Here is a 21,457-nt window from a genome sequence, read left to right on the forward strand (position 1 = left end):
CATTTGATTTGATTTTCATCATATCATCCGTTTGGTGCATGCTGTTCCTTCCGTGTTTCTTGACATAAAAAAAAAAGAAGAAGAAGGGATTCAAAAAGCATGAAGCACATTTACATAAATCTTTTTTCGTTTTTGGTCACACTTTTCAATATGCGGTCATGCGTTATTTTTTTATTTTTTTTAACAATCACCGTTGCATCTCGGGGTGGGAACCTCTGGGTACCAATATAATACGATATGTGATACAAGGCTCACGATAACGATTATCTCATCATATGACGATGCCGTGATTAACCGTATATTGGTCAGGTAATAAATCCACGATAAGCTACGATAAAACTACTCAAGACATTAACTGATGTTTTTTCAATGAGAAAATCGTTCCTTTTTGTACCATCACTGAAACACAATATTAAAACTGGTGTCTTCTTCACAGTGAGTACTTTTTTTTTTTTTTAAAAACACAAATGTCTTCTTAACAGTGATCACTTTCTATGAATAAAATTATGTCTTTCTTAAACACTATTGTCATGCAACATGTCAGTCAGTTACGTAGTCAATTGTTTCATTTTATAAACTGCGGAAGTTTTTTTTTTTAAGTGTGTGTAACATTGCAACAGTAAATAAATAAATAATATTACGTATCAAATCCAAGTAAATCAATATCGATGGTTGTCCGTCTGTGTGTGCTCTGCGATTGGCTGGTAACCAGTCCAGGGTGAACCCCGCCTACTGCCCAAGGCCAGCTGGGATAGGCTCCAGCAACCCCCGCGACCCTTGTGAGGAATAAGCGGTCACGAAAATGGATGGATGGATGGATGGATGGATGGATGGATAAATCAATATCAATATTCCTCAGAAATTGTGTGCTTCAAAAAGTCAAAACATAAAATATGTTTATACATATATAAATAAATATATTTGAAAATGTTAAAATTGAAGATATAATACACATTTTTCATAGAAACGTACGCAAAACGGAGTCAGTTTCTGGACAAATAAATGTCTTACAAAAGTAAAAGTACGCTCATGAGTCTTCTTCACCTGAAGACTTGCGTGTATTTCCCCGCCACACTTATGAGGCACTCCCCCTAGTGGCCTGCCAAGTAATTGCTCAATAAGTAATGAACAATGAAGCCGTTATAGTGGCTGTATAGTAACAAATATCGCGATACTTGCATAGGTGTATTGATAATCTATCAGGAGACAAAGTATCACAATTTATCGCAATATTGATATATCATCACATTCCTAGTTGTATCACGTATGTATCATCTATGACAGAGATGGGCAACTTACATGATGGACGGGGCCACAATTTTCCACAACCTTCCAACCAACGATGACTGCCATCTAGTGATGAATGGTGATAATACAACTTAAAACTACACAGTGGACTCTGAGCATATTCCCTTAAGGGTGTGCTCACTTTTGTTACCGTGAGTTTAGCTATTAATGGTTGTATTTTGAGGTATTTTAAGAGAACAGCAAGTTGTCATGTCGGTGTCATTTCTTCAGTCTTGTCCCATGAAAAGATATCATTAAAATATCTGCAAAAAAGTGAGGGGTGCGCTCACTTTTGTGAGATAATGTAATATGTGTGTATGTGTATGGAGAGTCATACTTAATTTGCTATTATGAAGCAGAAGTTTGGAGGAAGCAGCAGACTGCGCAGGAGGAAAGTTGATCCAATAATCCAGTCGTCAGTGCACTTTTCAGCACCGAGAGCTTCAAGGCTCAGGAAAAAGTCCGACACCTGCCTACGTCTGGGGTTTGAGGAGTCTTATGGTGTCAGGATGGAGTTGGGGAAGAGATAAAGACAGCATAATGCCTCAAAAGTCAATATCAATATCACAATGTTTCTATGTGAACATTTAGCAGCCGTTATCGCAGTCAACACAACTCGAGAAAACAACACAACAAATTCCACCAACAAAAAAAGGCAAGTTGCTTCGCGATTGAAGATTACTGAACATGTGCACAGCGCATTTTTTTTTTTAGGTATTTATGTATTAGTGATACTGTAAAAATTGAAAAAGGACGCACCGCGACGTACTGGACTTGATTCAAGTTTGAGTGGTCTTGAAATAGTTCCAAGTACGAAAGAGCTGGCCAAACGCATTCCAACCTGTGTTCATGTCATCTTGCAGGTACGGCGATATGGTGCCAAAAACGATTGCCGGAAAGATCTTCGGCTCTATCTGTTCGCTCAGCGGCGTGCTGGTGATCGCCCTGCCCGTGCCCGTCATTGTTTCCAACTTCAGTCGCATCTACCACCAGAACCAGAGGGCAGACAAACGCCGTGCCCAGAAGGTAAACAATTCCACATTTTACCGTCACAAAAGTGCATGGCAGGTTTAATTACCGTATTTCCCGCACTATAAGGCGCACCTAAAAGCCTTCAATTTTTACAAAAGCTGACCATGCGCCTTATAATCCAGTGCGCCTTATATATGGATCAATATTGAGCCGCAACAGGTCTCGCTGTCAAGACGCTATCGGTGACCCTGCACGATCGGTGACGCGCATACGCAGAAGATCCCGCCATCTTGGATCGCTAGCTAATACTAATACTTTACCTCACAGAAAATAATAAAACAGCTGTTTATTCATTTTGGGAGTGAATGGAGTTGTCAGAAAGCTGGTTTGTAATCTATTAATAAAGTTTGACTGACCTAACTGACTGTTTTGTTGACATTCCCTTTAGCGCAGCACCATCTAATGGATGCATAACGTAACCCCAGCCTCTACTTTAGCCACTTTATATGGAAAAAGTTTTAAAATATGTCATTCATTGAAGGTGCGCCTTATAATGCGGTGCGCCTTATAGTGCTGAAAATATGGTAATTTTTGTGTTTTTAACTTTCCCAGTTCTGTTTGTATTATGTATTTATTTATTATTTATTTATTTATTTATTTATATTGTTACATCGCTTAGTTGATTATTTTTTTATGAGGAAAAGTATCAAGGGCAAAAGATTTGACCTCCATCAAGCATTTGTCAAGAGCTACAAACACCCCAAATCTCAGAAATGGGTTGCCCTTTTATTTGACATTCTTGTACGTGTCACACAAAACACACACACACACACGCGCGCACCCACTTCGTTGCCGAGTGTTAAATGTTAGCTATCCACTCACTGCTCTCACCAAGTTGGCCTGACCTTTTTGTGATCCAGCACCGTTGCCTCTTTGAACGGCCGCTTTCGTACGTTCACGCCCACTTTTCCGGTATGTAAACTGATGATCTATGTGCAAATAAACGGTTACGTTCTGGTGATCATGTTGGCGTCACCAGTTGTAAGTGTCATGACTGTGTTTTGTTTGGGGCAAGGGTTATGTTTAGGTCATGCCAGGGTTATGTTTGGGTCATGACCGTGTTTCGTTTGGGTTCAGGTGTCTGCCAGCAACTAGTTTCAACCGGTATGAAGCTATGTGAAGTCAGAAGCTATGTGATGTCAGGAATCTTTCATCTCTTTATCTGGTCAACAGCCAATCAGATAATTCCGTGTCAGTCCTGTTAGCCACATGTCTGGCCACAGCCAATCAGATCCATTCGTTGTCTATACAAGTCTGACAAAGAAGTGTGTTTCCGCCGATTTATTCCGCTGCCCATCTGGCCGCCTGCTCATATGTTCCTCGGCCCAAGTTAGTTCCATGCTTCTGGATCCATGATGCCTTCTCGTCGTTTCTGGTCTAGTCAAGATAGTTCCACGCCTCTTGATGTTATGCGAATAAAGTGTTCAACTCTTGCTTGTGTCTGCGCTTTTGGGATCCAATCCCAGGACATAACAGCAAGGATCATCAATCTATTTACGGGAGAAGTGGACGTGAGGAAACACAAATTGAGTCAGGAAAGTTTGTTTGCCGCTATTGCAGCTCTAGTTATGACTTTTCTACTGTGATCGCATAAGCTAGTAATCAAACTTAGACTAGTGACACACTATGGCACGTTTAGTCTCTAAAGGAACAACACGGTACAATACTCACTTTCAATCTTTCCTAGGCTTCACAATTGCTAGTTTTTCGCCGATTTTCATGTGGGTTTCAATTGCTTGTTTTGACTTCCGGCGTAGTACCTGTCAGATAGGGGTCACCCTAACTAGTATAAATGTAGTCTTGCCCCCTTGGTTCAAAACTCATCCCAACTTTTGATGTTGTGAGGAGTTTTCCATGCAAATATTTAGCGCAATTGGCACTTTACTGCTATGCTAGCGCGTTCGTGATAGACTACGGTGTCCATTCCGATTTGAGTCTAAATCAGGGTTACGTCTCCGCAGTAGGATGGAATTAAGAACCCCTCTCGATTACATTCCCTCAAGCGATCATTCCCGCAGTGGGGAGAAGATCCAGTCATTAAATATAATTACACTTTCAAATGTACTTTCAGAGTTGAGTTTTTTGTCAGTTATTTCAAAGCCGCTGATTTGTGAGATTTGCCTGACTAAGAATAATTTCTGCTGACTTTTCGAGCTTGAAAGGTTTCGTGACAGGAATAATAACAAGCCTGATTAGTTGACGTTCCCTGACAGAGGGGTAAAGAGACGATCGTCATGAGCAAAGGACGACTGTCGATGCTGGTAACATTCTTTCAGCAGGCGGCAAACCCAAACACGCTCGATTAAACGTGCGGAGGAGTGGCATTTATTTATTAGAGCATTTAGAATAATGCCAGCATTAATTTCATTGCTTTTTATAACAGGATGTTATTTTCATTGCATTCAAACTTTTTCGGATTATTTTATATGCATTTATTGTTCTCACATTAGAACTTCATTTTCACAACTTTACAACTGTATTCCTGTAACGTTATGACTTCTTTTCATAACATCGATCTTGTAACAACTTCGTTGTCGTAACTTTATTCATAACTACAACTGTTCTCGTTACATTCCAACATCATTCTCGTAACGTTGCAATTTCCGTCTATATTTTGTAAATTTACATTTTAATTCTCAAAACATTATTTTTTTGTAACTTGGCAACTTCATTCTTGTCACATTATGAATTTATTCTGCATGCAATCTCATTCTCAAAACTTTACGTCTTTTTCGACTCAATTTTCATCAGAACTTCTGTTCTCATAACAATTCAACTTTATTGTCCGGACTTTACGAGTTTCTTTCTTGTAACATTACAATGTCATTATTGTATTTTATTCTCATGAATTAAGTTACTTCTGTCTCACAACTTTTGGATTATTTCTTGGGACGTCACAACTTCAATTTCGTGGTATCGTATTTATTCACCTAACTTAATTCCCGGAACATTATGTCTACGGATTAATGTAATGTAACAATGTATTACTTGTGGACTTTATCTCAAGTGGATCAGACCAGTATGTCCATGCCGTATTAAGCTATAAATAATGACGGGTGAATATATGTCTTATTTTGGTGCGAAAATGTACAAGTACATTCTGAAAATATTCTCATTGTGGGAATGCTGAAGCATTCCCAAATATGTTATTGTGATTTGTATTCTCCACAGTTTTTTGCCATGTAACAACTCCCACATAATATTTCCGATTTACACTGTTCAAATTTCAACTTGCTTAAAAAAAAAATCACACCTCCCGGGGTATATCGTCTGATTCCACATTACGTACAGTATTCGCTCAATTTAACGTTAAATACCAACTTTTCCCCATTCATTTTCAATGGGATAGACATGGAACTATTTCTAAGTGTCACTTTCCACGCCCACTTCCATACATATAACTTATCATCATTACCAGGTGTTTAATACTGCTCGTTGGCACAGTTGGTAAAGTGCATTGTCCAGCAACCAGGAGGTCATCATTTCATAATTTATCTCTCAATTTACTTCATAAGCATTCAATCAAATCACTTTATTTCACTCTTTAAAATAAAAGAAATGAAACATGCATTCAAATCTTAGCATTCAGCTTTCAGCATTCCCACGCAATTTCTCCAGAAATTGCACTTAGTCTAGTTTATTATCTTATTGCAATCGAGTAATCCGAAATTCCTTTAAAAAATGAGTGCCAAATTTTTGCATCAACTTTAAGTAACAAACAAATTTCAGAATGTCAGCGCACCCTTCAATGGACAAAATAAGCAACAAATTAAATTTTAGGGAAAAAAACAAAAAACAGTTAATGTTGTGTCCTCACGGGCCACAAATTGATTTCGACAGGTCATGCTTTGCTACCATCTACAACAACATTTATTTCTGTAACTTTACAACTTTATAAGATTGCACTCACAACATTACAACATCTTTCTCATGACAATGACTTTTCTCATAACATTACGACTTGATTTGTGTTAACATTAACTACATTTTTGGAACATTGCGAATGCAATACGTTTTTCCTATCAGCCTGGTCCGAAAACTCCTTCGTCATATTCCATTCGCCAACACTGAGCTTTAAAATCTCATCACGAAAGACGTTGATTTTGACCAAGCCTGACCTCAGACAAAGTCAGAGCTCAGTAAACTTAACTCAACCTCCATTAGGACCCAATCGACCGTCAAAAGAGTGACAGGTGCTGGCAAGCCCAGCCAATCGCGATCGACTTCCTGCCGGATCAGAGTCAGTTTATTCCCTCGCACGCTTCCTCCTCGTGTCAGGCGCAACCTTTGATCAACCGAGACGAGCACGAGGCGGCATTCTCGCTGTCAAACTCGTTCTCTCATTAACTGAGCGCAACAGGAACGGACACGGTCCATTACACATGCATCGCACACAACGTGATCATTCTATCCGCGGCTAAAAATTTCCACAAAAAAAAAAAAAAAAGTTCCCAAACTAATTCTGTGACTTTATGAGTTATGTCAGGTCTGGTTTATTGGGCCGCGTGAGGAGCAGAACCCGGTCGAGGAGATCGCTCACTTTTACAAGCACTCAAGGCGGCTTCATATCCTTCACAGCTGCTCTAATATCCTCTTCATTTGAGCAAATTTCATTCCGATATCATCTCTATCTCATTCGGTGTCATTCTCCGTCGCCCTCCCTCCGCCGAGTTATCAAATCCATCTATCCGAGGGGCTGACTCATTTATTTTAGCACAGCGCCTCCCTCCAGACAGCGAGTGAGAGAGAAAAAAATTGAAAGCGTTTAACTCCTGTCGCGTTTTTCACCCTCTTCAAAGCTTCGGCGCGAATGCAGGACGCAGGAGAGCGTGTGGGTTAAGCAACTTTAGGGGATTGATGTCATGCGGTGGAATCTAAGTAATAGCTTAGCTGTGAGATGTTTTGAAATGGACGCAGCTATAGCAAACAAAGATATAGTGTCCTCAGTTTGTGACGGCGAGGTTTCACGATTATGGACGCAGATTGCTAGTTAGCACAGTGCCATGAAAATATTTTACTTCCTGCTTTTAATTTTGTTGTTTATTACTTATGGCCTTGAAGAGTTTGCCATAAAAATATATTTACTGTAATTGTAACGTAAGCTCTCTGGTTTTTATGTTGGTTACAAATAACTAGTTTAAATATATGTTTTTTTCAGGGGGATCTCAGTCTATGTATGCAATTTTTTTTTTTCTGTTTTTAATGCAAATATTTACTCTTATTAGTTATGTACGATATGGACAGAATTGTATCACAATATAGGTCATTTTCTATCCTGATAGACATATGAATCCTGTTTGTGTTTTTCCTTAAAATTGCATAACATGAACGACAAATTCCTCTTATTTTGACTTCATCTCTTTATACAATTGTAAATAGATAAATAAATAAATAAATACAAATATGCAGTGGTTAAATACCATTAAAATATTTAGTCATACAGACAGTTTTCAGGAAATACAGGAATTGAAAGTGCAAAGAATTAAGATAAATACAACAGTAACAAATTGTTTAATGAAACATTTAAGTTTGCCCAAGTTGTTTTGAAGGTACTGTTACTTGGAAAAAAAAATCTTCTTAAAAAATGTTTTTTCTCATTTTCCAAAAACATTATGATGATTATCTATGCTATGCTATTAATACTAATTTGCTCCCAATAACGTGTAAATACGTTTTTTTTATGTTTTAAGTGTCCCAAAGACGTATTTATACGTTTTTTGTTTTGTTTTGTTTTTTAATGCTAGAGCATACAGAAGGCTTTGATGCACCCAAAGAACGGTTGCAGAAATGGTAGTTATTACACAAACGGCCAGCAGGTGGCAGCAGAGCAAAGGAGATCAACCAGGGCCATCTAGAAAAAAAGTTAAATTACTTGATTTGCGAAAACTGATGAAACTTAGCTCTCTTCTAATGCTAATTGCTGCAAAACGGAAACAGATAGAAACATACATTTTTTTCCTGATGAAAGAAGAGACTTTAATCTTTCTTTTGATAGGTTCCATGCTTTTATAGCAATTGAACACAATATTCTGTGGGCCTTGCAAAATCAGTCAAAATCCAGTAAAACAGCCGGGAGCCAACGGGGTTGCTTTAGTTGGCAGCTCTCCATTCCATGAAGCGTAAGTCAATATTTGTAAGATGCTACTCACCTTTTCTTCTTTTTATTACTGTGTCCAGAAAGCTCGAATGGCCCGTATACGTTTAGCCAAGTCCGGCAGCGCCAACGCCTTCCTGCTGAGCAAACGCAACGGACTCCTAAACGAGCTGCTGGAGTTGACGGTGAGGGATGAACTCTGACTCTTCAAACACCAACAGTGACGTCGATTAGCGAAGGAGTTCGGTCAAAGGCAGTGTTTTGTTTTGTTTTGTTTTGATTTTTTATCAACTGAGAACAACATGTTTAGGCCATAGGTCAAACCGTGCTCATCCACTTGTTACTCGGCAGACTTCACGGGGCTCAATCATAACCGCCCCACGGACCAAATGCCAATCATGGACACAAAGAATGAAGTTGTGGTGTTATTTGAATGATATCCTGTTATGATGTTACAAGAACAATGTAATGCCATGAGAATGAAGTTGTATCATTACAAAAATGTTATAAAGTCGAAGATGAAGTCCAACATAACCCTAAACAGTTACAACAATGACGTCGTCGTAACATTCTGAGAATCAAGTTGTAAATAACGAAAGAATAGACACCGCTCTGACATGTCTTTATTAAAAATAGATGGATTGTAATCCAGTTTGAGAGATTAATGACACAGGTCTAACAGCATTCATTATTACCGTCCACTAAACTGGATAGTGTCACATCTTGCACACACGCACATCTCTACACACCCACAAAATGACAATTACTGCCTTAATTAACCAAGGAGCAGTTTAAAAGTCCTTCCCGAGGCTATAAAGAGCAGAAGAAGTCAGAATGAGGTGATAAGAGCGCACACTACTTTTCACACTTGTCTGCCATCCAACATTTAATTTAAGCCTTGCCTGCAAAACCAAAGTCAGATTGAAACTTTTATCTGGCTTGTTTTGTTGCTCCCGGTGATAATTATAATATTGTGTGCATGAAAGGAGTGTGCAGGAGGTGAACGTTGTACAGAGGAGGCCACAAGAGAAAAAAAATTATTTACGGTTCTGCTAAAGTACTGTTGTTTTTGAAGGGGAGGAAAAAGTCGACACATTTTTTTAGTCACTTTTTTTTCCTTGGGAATAAAATGTTTTTGTTTTTTTTATTATTACCACCAAATTGTATTAAATTACAAATATTTAAAAAAAAAAAAAAAAAAAAAAAGTACTGTTGTTTTTTGAGAGGAAAAAAGTGGACACATTTTTTTTAGTCACTTTTTTTTCCTTGGGGAAAAAAAAAATGTTTTTTTATTGCCACCAAATTGTATTAAACTACAAATATTTTCAAAAATAGTACTGTTATTTATTTCTTTGAGGGGAGGAAAAAGTGGACACATTTTTTTAGTCACTTTTTTTTCTTGGGAAAAAATGTTTTTTTTATGACCACCAAATTGTATTAAATTACAAATATTTTCTAAAAAAAAAACAAAAAAAAACAAAACCTGATCCTGCTAATCTTGCTAAATATTGTTCGCGTCATAGCATAACTATAAAAAATATCAATAATATAAAATGTATATAAAAAATAACATGTATATATGGATTCTTGTTATTTGTTGAAATGTCATGTTTAATTCGTATTAGATTACAAAAATAAAGCTGATTTATATATTTTGCTTTAAAAAATATCTCAGAGGAGAAAAATGTGTTTACTTATTAAACTTTCTTGGGAAAAAATACTACTTCAGTCTCACAGGACTGACTTTTTACGATTTTAATTCTTATACAAAAAAAAACAAAAAACATTTTAAATCTTTCCGGTTTGGCTCTTACACTCCATAACAATGGAACAAAGGAGGGCGACTATACCAAAAAAAAAAAAAAAAAAAAAATGAGAGAGAGACTTGTATTCCTTCAAAGAGAAAAAGGCCTCATGCGGTTGAGCAAAGATATGACATAAAATATATATTTTTTACTTTCTTGCCAAGACACGACAAGATCAATAACAATCTTGAGCTCAGCTTGAAAGTGTGAATGTGTGTTGAGCGGGTTAAAGCGAGTTGAAGGTTCACGGCAGCCAACGTGGGGGTGGCACTAATCCTCAGAGCTGCTTCTTCACTGGCTTTGCAAACTTCTTCTGATTTCTGGCTGTCAAAATCGCAAAAATAAACCCGAGAATGAAAATGTGCATTCTTAACAGCCATGCAAAGTGTCCAAATATGATAACCACTGCAATATTGATTCATGATGTGACCTCAGATACTATTTAGGGCACTGGACACCATATTAAAAAAACAAACAAGGTTCTTGCTTAGAACCGTGAAAATCTTCTAATTTTGCATTCATTTATCAATCTGCAAATCTGATTGTTGCGTTACGCTTCATTTCATTCATCCGCCTTCACTTCCTTCTTCTCCCACCGCCGTTACGATGTATCTGTTAACACCAGCACGTGGCTTATATTCCTTCCATTTCCTCCAATCCATTTGGATGTAATCGAATCGGGAGTCGACGCCGGCGCCGGAGCATTACCATATAAATGCCATCTGCGAGTGGCCCTCGGCAAATCTGCCCGCGGGGCCGCCCGGCGAATCGAATTACAGCGGCGGCGTCTGTCAAGTCAGTCAGCGGTCGTGGAGCCGATATGTGACGCTTTTCGCCGTCAGTTAAATTAACCGTCGCCTCCCGGCTTCCTATTAGGATTTTTATTTGTTTTGACGGAGTTTATTAGCGGCTCACGTCAGGCTCGTTGTCATATACGCCGCCTGCCTTCTTCAATGTTCTCTCAACTTCTAATTGAGGCCTTTATATTTTCATTCTGTTACATTAGCTCTCAACGTATCATTGAGATACCTGCACTCTGATTTGTCTGGATTTCACAACAGTTTAAAAAAAAAAATCTTTTTGTCAATTTCAAGTTGGGTAATAGGACCAAATCTTTTTCCTTTAAGGCAGGGTTGTCCAAACTACGGCCCGGGGGCGATTTGCGGCCCGCCGTCCATTTTTCAGTGGCCCGCGACATATGTTAAAAATGGCATTTGACTCAGTTCAAATAAAATAAAAACAAAAATGTTTGGAGACTGTCAAAGTAAGAAAGGAAGGTGTCGAAAAACACCGGTGCTATTAAATGTTATTTTAGTTAACTAAACTAACAAAAAAACTCAAATTCAAAATACAATTTCGTTAAAAAACTAAAAATGAAGATGCTTTTTTAAAAGAAGAAAACTGAAACGACATTTTATGTTTACAAAACTAACTAAAATAAAACTAACTATAATTATAGCAAATATGTCCTTCATTTTAGTCTTTGGTAATTAATTTAATGCATGAGCCTTTGGGGATGATTTTAAATGTGATTTTTAGTAGATTTATTTTGATATAAACCAGAATAATGACATCACGCCCATGGTGTTTTTTAATATTGCGCACAAGTAATACACATAAAAAAAAACTAAAACAAATACTGAAACTAACTAAACTAAAACTAAGCATTTATTAAAGAACTAAAACTAATACGAAAACTAACAAAATGGCAGACTTCCTGTGTCTTTTACAGCATGGTTTCTTGGAACAAAAAAAAAAATCTATGGGACAATTTTGTCTTGGAAGGACTGCTACAAAAAGCCAAAATAACACTCAAGATGGCTGCCACAAACCAAAATGGCAAATGTGTCTTGGCTTGCTTCTCTAAATTTTACATGTCATGTCTACAAATTTCCTGTTCCTGGTGTAATTTTCCACAAAAAAACAAGCCAATTTTGGAGAGTCAGGCACATTACTAACACAACATTTTGTGAGTTTTTGGTTACTGGAGCTGCGTTGATTCACGTGAAAAGACGAGCTCGCGTTTTGAGGCTTGATGCGTTGAAAGGAGGAACGCAATCGCGGAGAAGCTGTCACGTTGCTCCTCAGCCCACATTCTCCCACTTTTTTTTGTTCACGAGTGTACGGAATGAGGATGAGAATCCTTGCGTCTTGATCGCCCGCGACCCAAAAACCCTTTTTGAGCGCACGCGCACGTGCTTGGGAGACAATTCAGTTGTTTTCATCTTCCTTGGCAACGCTCGAGACGAAGCGTTATTGTTCTTTCTTCAAAAAGTCTTTGAAAGTCCCGCTTGAGAAAGTAATCCATAATCTTTTGTTGTTTGTCCGTTGTTTTCTTCATGTCAGAAGTGTCACGCATCAGTTGCGTCAAGGCCGCCGGCAGCAGCCGTTAATGCTCTCTGACACTTTATTTTTTATTTTATTTTTATTTTTTTTAACAGTATACAGTAGATCATGACTGGAAGTAGACGAGCTTGTGATTCAACAAGTGGATGAAAAGCATCAGTTAGTAAATGCAGATCATCTCGATTAGTGGTCCTTTCTGAGAGCTACATTTGGGTTGTTTTTGGTCTCCTCCAGCATATAAGCAAACAGTAGTAGTGGCATAGCTCAGGTGGTAGACTCTCGCAAGCTGAAGGTTGCGAGTTCCGTCCTCAACTCTTGTATAACATTTTTTTCCTTTTTTTAATCTATTTATTTATTTATTTATTTATTTATTTATTCTCTCTCAAGTGTAAATTTTACTCCATTTAGAGTGGGACTATATAGACTCTGTTTAGAGCAAGGTTATTTTAGTTTATAAAAATGAAAAAACTAAAAAAAAAATAAATAAAAAATAAAAAATTGTTAACAAAATAAAATGTAACTACATTTAATGTTTAAAAAAATAACTAAAACTATAATTATAGCGAAAATGTCTTCCGTTTTTGTCATGGTTTGGGTTGGGTTTTGGTATAAATACGTTTTTTTTTATGTTCTAAGTGTCCCAAAGACGTATTTATACGTTTTTTTGTTTTTCTTATGCTAGAGCATACAGAAGGCTTTGATGCAGCCTCTCAACTCCAAAGAACGGTTGCAGAAATGGTAGTTATTACACAAACGGCCAGCAGGTGGCAGCAGAGCAAAGGAGATCAACCAGGGCCATGTAGAAAAAAAGCTCAATTTCTTAAAATTTTAAATAGATCTATGAAAACTGAGGAAACTTAGCTCTCTTCTAATGCTAATTGCTGCAAAACGGAAACAGATAGAAACATACATTTTCCTGATGAAAGAAGAGACTTAAATCTTTCTTTTGATGGGTTCCATGCTTTTATAGCAAAAGAACACAATGTTCTGTGGGCCTTGCAAAATCAGTCAAAATCCAGTCAAACAGCCGGGAGCGAACGGGACTGCTTCTGTGAAAATGGCTGGGAGTGAATGAGTTAAAAGTAACTAAATTGACAAAACAAAACGAAATAAAAACTAACTAAAATGAAAATTCCAAAACTATAATAACCCTGGTTTAGAGTCAAATTTACTCCACATAAGTTTCTGTGTATGTGCAGTATGTGTAAAACAAACAAACATTGTTTGGCTTCCGTTTTTTGTTAACTTTGTTGCATCAGGGTGCAAACGCAGGTGAGCAGAAGGCGCCCAAGCCATCGTGTCTTTTAGAGAGCCAACACCACCACCTGCTGCACTGTCTGGAGAAAACCACTGTAGGTTGCAACACCTCCAACATCTGTCCTCCAGCTCCCCTCATCTTCATGTTATCAACATTATGACGACACGTGTCCCCCCCCCTTGCAGGCTCATGAGTTCGTAGACGAGCAGTTGTACGAGCAGAACTATTTAGAGGCCGTGATGCAGAGCTTCCCCGCCCGCAGCGCGTCGGTGAGCAGCCATGACGCCGCGACGCCGACCTGCTGCGGCCGCAGGGCCAAGAGGAACGTCGCCTTGCCCAATGCTGCCCTGCAGCCTGGACCTAATCAACAAAGCCCCTTGCAGGAGCTGAGCGCCATCCACATCCAGTGTGCTGATAGGCCGTCACGTTCTACCAGGTGAATCAAATAGAAGCATGCACAAACCTGACAATTGACTCATTTCTGAATTGACCACACGTTATGGATTACAGTTTGTTTGTGGTTTGAAATGAACTAATCATGTTTACATTATCGTAGACGTGCAGCCAATGGTAAATTTAAGACAGTTGTAATTTGCAATATGCAATATTGCAATATTGTAATGCAATATTGTACGTCAGCTATATAAATGAGGCCAAACTTGGGTAGACGTCGGGTACCACTGTATAAGGAAATATAGTGTTGTATTTTTAATTGTGATACATACAGTAATCCATCCGTCCATTTTCTTGACCGCTTATTCCTCACAAGGGTGGCGGGGGGTGCTGGAGCCTATCTCAGCTGGCTTTGGGCAGTAGGCGGGGGACACCCTGGACTGGTTGCCAGCCAATCGCAGAGCACATATACAGTAATAACAAATCAAATAATAATTACATATAATTTTAAGAATATAGATGAATATATGATAATAATAATAATAAGAATAAGAATAAGAATAATAATAAGAATAAGAATAAGAATATTAATTATTATTATTATTATTATTATTATTATTATTATTATTATTGTCATGATTATATATAATTATATTAATCATAATAATAATAATAATAATAATAATAATAATAATAATAATTACATATCTAAAAATAATTAAATAATAATAATATACACTTGAGAACTACATGTTAAGAAAATGAAACAAACCAAAATATTAACCCTCTGGATGTGTTTGTTTCTTAAAGGGATACTTGACTCTCTGAACAATTTTCAAAAGTGAAAAGTTTATCTTTTTTCCAGAATGATTTTGATAACTTCATTATTTTTCATGTACAATTAGTACCTTTAAAAAGTAAATTTTCTACTTGCTGTCGACTGATGATGAAATCAGCTGTGCTGAGGAAGTCAGTAACGACCAATCACAGCTCACCTGTTTTCTGGGTTTGATCAGTAAACTGAGCCATGATTGGCCGTTACCTACTTCCTCAGCACAGGTGATGTCATCATCCATCGACAGCAAGTAGAAAATTGACTTTTTAAAAAGGGACTAATTTTACACAAAAAACAATGAAGTTACCACATTAATTGTAGACAAAATATGAACTTTTTACTGCTGAAAATGGCTCAGTGAGTCAAATATCCCTTTAACAATGTTTATGGGTCAATATGACCTATTCTACTGTTTAATAATAAAAATCACATCCCACTTTGCAATGTTTTTATATTTAAAAAATGAAAATTCAAAAACGAAAGCCATGAGACAAAGTTGAAAGTTCATTTCCCCCTTAGGCCTCCTAGATTTTCCAAATGGACCAATTTGACCCGCAACATAAAAGTTAAAATGATAGTAATTGATTCATAGCCATATTTAACAATGAACAATTGACAGCTTAATTATTTCTCATTTACAATTCATAAATTTAAAACCACATTTTACCAGTTGGCTGTCGACTGAAAACGACATCACAGGTGCTCAGCAAACAGGCACCGACCAATCACAGCTCACCTGTTTTTTGTTTGGTCATGTGATGTTAGCAAACAGAGCCATGATTGGTCGTTTACCTGTTTACTAAGCACTCGTTATGTCATCTTCACTCCATAGCAGGTGGCAAAATGTGTTCTTAAATATATAAAATTATACATACAAAATAATGAAGTTACAAAAATGACTAGACTTCAACCGTTCATATTGAATGTAAATGACCTGTTTTGTTAGTCGTTCAAAACTCAACCTGAAGCCGGACGACGTCGGCCGGCTCAACTGCAAGGCCAGCCGGATCACCACGGCCATCGTCAGCCTCCCGTCGCCCCCCGCCCTGACCACGGCCGACGGCGACAACCTCCGCGGCCCCGTCGCCCGCAGGCCGCCGCCGCCGCCCCCATCCCCGGGCCCCAGCATCCAGACCACCACCAGCTCGGCCAACGTCGTCAAAGTGTCGGCCCTGTGACGTGACGCTTTTAGAGACTTTTGTAAATATGCGACGACGGACACGGGTCTCATTGGGGGGGTTTTGAGAGACACTGCGGTGCAATTAGCATATCGGTCCAGCAGGTGGCACTGTTCAGCATCATAAAGTCTAGTTCAATAGTTCAAAGAATGTTTTATTGTCGGAAAAGTGTTGACTGTGCTTACTTGAATTTGTTTTGTGTGTGTGAGTGTTTATGTCAGCAAATGGCCTTTTATTTGAAGCGTCAATTTAAAAACGTTTTAGCCTTTTGTCTTTTTTTTTTTTTTTTTAACATTCGGTATCCTTTTTCTGAATGAGCTGTATGAACAAAAGTATTGGGTCAGTGTTTCATCAACTGAAGATGATTTTTTTTTTTTTTAAGTTTCCATGATTCTATCCAACCAGTACATGCGCAAATGAAATACTTGTTCTCACTATATAATGTTTATGATGATCTGTACACTGAGGGCGTAAAAACACAATCATTACTTGATTTGTAATGGCCCAAAATGGACATAAAGTGGAAAAAAAATAAATAAATTGGGGTGGTTGGGATGTGGGGGTGTCTCCATTTTGTGTTTCATATGTTTGCTATTTTTTTCTGATAAAAAAAAATATACAAAATTGAACTGATTTTTGACAGAACTTTGAAAAAACAATTTTATATAAGTCGAAGGGACAACATTTCAAACGTATTCAAAACTGTTAAGTTTCCATGACGATGCGGATTAAAAATAAATAAATAATAAAAGTTTAATTGTCAATTATTTAGCCGCAAAGCGTTTGTGTAACGGACTTTGTGATGTGTCAGGAGCACATTTTGTCAAGGTTGAGCACAAATTTACTTGGATTTCATACCAAAACAAATACCCCCTTTATTAGTATGATTTCTGACTAAATTATGACGAGAAAACAATTGACGTGGTTCAATGGAACTCGATTTATTTGTGTTACGTTCGCCTGTGTTACAGTAGAAACTCAAAAGGGAGAAAATATTATGGAAAAAAGTGCTTGAAAATGACACACATATGAAACGACAAGATTGTTCTTGTGACTGGTAATGCAGAAAAGTTCATTAATATCTGTTCATTTGTCATTTGTGTAAACGTCTTGGCTTGAATGTTTGTGCTGCTTTTCTTTATCTTCTGTTTGTTTGTGTGTGTTTGTTCTGACATAATTGTCACATGACCATTAAAATCTGCTGCAACTGTCAATATTTGTGTGTCTTCTATCTCGGTTGGGACCACAAGTCGTAAATTACTACTACTACTAACAGTATTAAAGGAGAAGATGTCAAGTCAAATATACAATATGTTCGATGTCCCCCCCCCCCCCTACTTAAACAGCTAAAAAGTTCAAGCTTGAATCATTGTTAAAATAATAAATCAATATAAACTATTAAATTATTATTATTTTTTTTAAAGAAGTATGACTAAAGTGAAAACACACAAAAGTATGAAATTCCTCAAGAATAATATTGTTACATTTAATGAAAATAAATGTAAAAACAGTGCTGTTAGTAAGAAATGTTAAATGCAGTATTTTTTTCCCCAACATTGTTTATTAAATAGTGATTACAATAGTATCAGAAACATTTACAAGGTGGACAACGTTAAAGGCAGTATTAAAGTATTAACAAAAACAACACATTTATAAAAACGTTTTTGTATGAAAATATTGAAAAGTTAAATATAAGTGATTTTTAAGTTTTATTGGATAAGCAGTATTTTTTTTTTTATTAAATTGAATCTTAAGAATAATTTACAACTACTGTACATTGGTAACCGAAAGTATTAATGAATTCATAAAATGCATAAAAACAAATTAACAAATAAATCGTTAATAGAATTATCAATTATATCCCCAGCAGTCTAAAATTGAGGTTTGTTCTATCCCAACATTGTTGAAGTTAATGAAATAACTAAATACTGGTGCAGTTAATTGTTATGACCACCAGAGAGCAGTGTCGCACTCTTCATGCCACTGCATAATTTTACTCCACGTTAGACCAAGGTAGACTGTCTTGCTGTCTTTAATTAGTATGACAAAAATGTAATAATAATAATATTAATAATAATAATAATAATAATAATAATAATAATAATAATAATAATAAATAATAATAATAATAATAAGCACAGTAACTCTTCAATAGTCTTAACGCTCAAAATAAAACACAAAAATGCTCTTTTAGTTTAAGATTCACAATTTTGAAGTATTTCCACACCGGTGAAGTTTTGGTGACAAACTGCTGCAAGCTAGCGCCAGTTACAGGCAAGGAGGACTCACTTAACGTCTTCCCCCTCTGCCATTGGTCGCTTGTACTCGGCTGCGTCACGAGTACTCGAGACTGGTATCGGCCCGATACCGATACCTGGTATCGGTACTCGCCCATCCCTACTTAATATAGATGGTCTTTTTTTTTTTTTTTTTTAATTCCTTACTATACATGGGCGTTTAAAAAAAAAAAAATGCCTTAAATGGTCATTTAAAAAAAAATGCCTTACTATAGCCTATGGTCATCTTTTTTTAAAATGCTTTACTTTACATGGTTGTTAAAAAAAAAAAAATGCCTTAAATGGTCATTTAAAAAATGCCTTACTATAGCCTATGGTCATCTTTAAAAAAATAAATAAATAAATGCTTTACTTTACATGGTTGTTAAAAAAAAAAAAAAAAAAAAAATGCCTTAAATGGTCATTTAAAAAATGCCTTACTATAGCGTATGGTCATCTTTTGTTTTTAAATGCTTTACTTTACCTGATTGTTAAAAGAAAAACAAAAAAAAATGCCTTAAATGGTCATTTAAAAAATGCCTTACTATAGCCTATGGTCAACTTTTTTTTAAATGCTTTACTTTACATGGTTGTTAAAAAAAAAAGAAAAAAAAAAGCCTTAAATGGTCATTTAAAAAATGCCTTACTATAGCCTATGGTCATCTTTTTAAAAAAAAAATAAAAAATGCTTTACTTTACATGGTTGTTAAAAAAAAAAAAAAAAAAAAAAAAAAGCCTTAAATGGTCATTTAAAAAATGCCTTACTATAGCGTATGGTCATCTTTTGTTTTTAAATGCTTTACTTTACCTGATTGTTAAAAAAAAAAAAAAAAAAAAGCCTTAAATGGTTATTTAAAAAATGCCTTACTATAGCCTATGGTCAACTTTTTTTTAAATGCTTTACTTTACATGGTTGTTAAAAAAAAAAAAAAATGCCTTTAATGGTCATTTAAAAAATGCCTTACTATAGCCTATGGTCATCTTTTTTTTTTTTTTTTAAATGCTTTACTTTACATGGTTGTTAAAAAAAAAAATGCCTTAAATGGTCATTTAAAAAAAAATGCCTTACTATAGCCTATGGTCATCTTTTTTTAAAATGCTTTACTTTACATGGTTGTTAAAAAAAAAAAAATGCCTTAAATGGTCATTTAAAAAATGCCTTACTATAGCCTATGGTCATCTTTAAAAAAATAAATAAATAAATGCTTTACTTTACATGGTTGTTAAAAAAAAAAAAAAAAAAAAAATGCCTTAAATGGTCATTTAAAAAATGCCTTACTATAGCGTATGGTCATCTTTTGTTTTTAAATGCTTTACTTTACCTGATTGTTAAAAGAAAAACAAAAAAAAATGCCTTAAATGGTCATTTAAAAAATGCCTTACTATAGCCTATGGTCAACTTTTTTTTAAATGCTTTACTTTACATGGTTGTTAAAAAAAAAAGAAAAAAAAAAGCCTTAAATGGTCATTTAAAAAATGCCTTACTATAGCCTATGGTCATCTTTTTAAAAAAAAAATAAAAAATGCTTTACTTTACATGGTTGTTAAAAAAAAAAAAAAAAAAAAAAAAAAAGCCTTAAATGGTCATTTAAAAAATGCCTTACTATAGCGTATGGTCATCTTTTGTTTTTAAATGCTTTACTTTACCTGATTGTTAAAAAAAAAAAAAAAAAAAAAGCCTTAAATGGTTATTTAAAAAATGCCTTACTATAGCCTATGGTCAACTTTTTTTTAAATGCTTTACTTTACATGGTTGTTAAAAAAAAAAAAAAATGCCTTTAATGGTCATTTAAAAAATGCCTTACTATAGCCTATGGTCATCTTTTTTTTTTTTTTTAAATGCTTTACTTTACATGGTTGTTAAAAAAAAAAAATGCCTTAAAGGGTCATTTAAAAAAATGCCTTACTATAGCCTATGGTCATCTTTTTTTTTTTTTTAATTCTTTACTTTAAATGGTTGTAAAAAAAAATAATTAAAAAAAATGCCTTAAATGGTCATTTAAAGAATGCCTTTTTTTTAATGCTTTACTTTACATGGTACAAAAAAACAACAACAACAACAACACCTTACTATACATGGTTATCATTATTATTATTTTATTATAAAAAAAAAAAACAACAACAAAAAAACGCCTTACTATACATGGTTGCTTAAAAAATGCCCAAGTTTACATGGTTGTTAAAACAAACAAACAAACAAAAAACATCCTTGCTACTTAAAAAAAGAATGCCTTGGTCATTTTTTTTTTTTTTAAATAAAAGCTTTACGACTATTCATGATCATTTACAAAAAAAATACAAAATAATCAGTTGTTTTATTTTTAAGAAAAAAACCCCAACTGATTCAGGGAAGTTGTCATTGTTGCACTGCTAATGTAAAGGATATGTGGCTTGTGTCAAATCTTTTGGCCCCCCGGGGGCCCCTGCTTGCTAGGGGCCCCAAGCAATTGCCTGCCTTGCCTAATGGCAAATTACGCCTCTGCGTAGGAGAACCACATATCCTTGTTTACACTGCATTTTAGGGGTGCTGGGACTCAATTTGGGGGTGCTTGAGAACCCTCAAATATGGGCTAGAAACGCCCTTGGACCACATTTCGACAAACTAGTTGTGTTTGCGTGCACATTTGTGTGTGTGTGTGTTTCCTATCCCTTTGTGCTGTGACAGCTGAACGGAAGCGAGTGCATGCACCAACAGCAGCTGCACGCCGGATGAATTTATGACAAATTGTCATAATAATAAGTAGTGTTACTTTTCATGTGAATACTGACATAAATGTCTGCTTAAATGAATACAAACAGAATGTGGAGTCGATGTAGTTCTACAATGTATAGTACTGTATGTATGAACATGTTGTTTTTTTTTACAAACACAATGATATTATTTTATTTTCCCTCATGGTTACTCACATGAACACAATTCCACGCCCACGAGGTTGGCTCAGGATTGGGTGAG

General features: G+C 36.0%; 1 protein-coding gene across 2 annotated transcripts in view; it reads left to right on the forward strand.

Annotated features, from left to right (window-relative positions):
* Positions 1-16,765, forward strand: part of LOC144024225 (A-type voltage-gated potassium channel KCND3-like) — a 60,775-nt gene extending 44,010 nt beyond the window's left edge. Inside the window, exons 3-7 of one of the 2 annotated variants that reach the window (XM_077530386.1) lie at positions 2,151-2,313; positions 8,497-8,598; positions 13,824-13,916; positions 14,008-14,258; positions 15,997-16,765. In XM_077530386.1, coding sequence (XP_077386512.1) covers positions 2,151-2,313; positions 8,497-8,598; positions 13,824-13,916; positions 14,008-14,258; positions 15,997-16,228 — 841 coding nt within the window. In that variant the 3' untranslated portion in view covers positions 16,229-16,765. The remainder of the gene's footprint in view (positions 1-2,150; positions 2,314-8,496; positions 8,599-13,823; positions 13,917-14,007; positions 14,259-15,996) is intronic. The other variant, XM_077530387.1, reaches the window with a different exon arrangement.
* Positions 16,766-21,457: the final 4,692 nt, after the last annotated feature.

This window comes from Festucalex cinctus, chromosome 8, assembly GCF_051991245.1.
Source record: "Festucalex cinctus isolate MCC-2025b chromosome 8, RoL_Fcin_1.0, whole genome shotgun sequence".
Classification (NCBI taxonomy): Eukaryota; Metazoa; Chordata; class Actinopteri; order Syngnathiformes; family Syngnathidae; genus Festucalex; species Festucalex cinctus.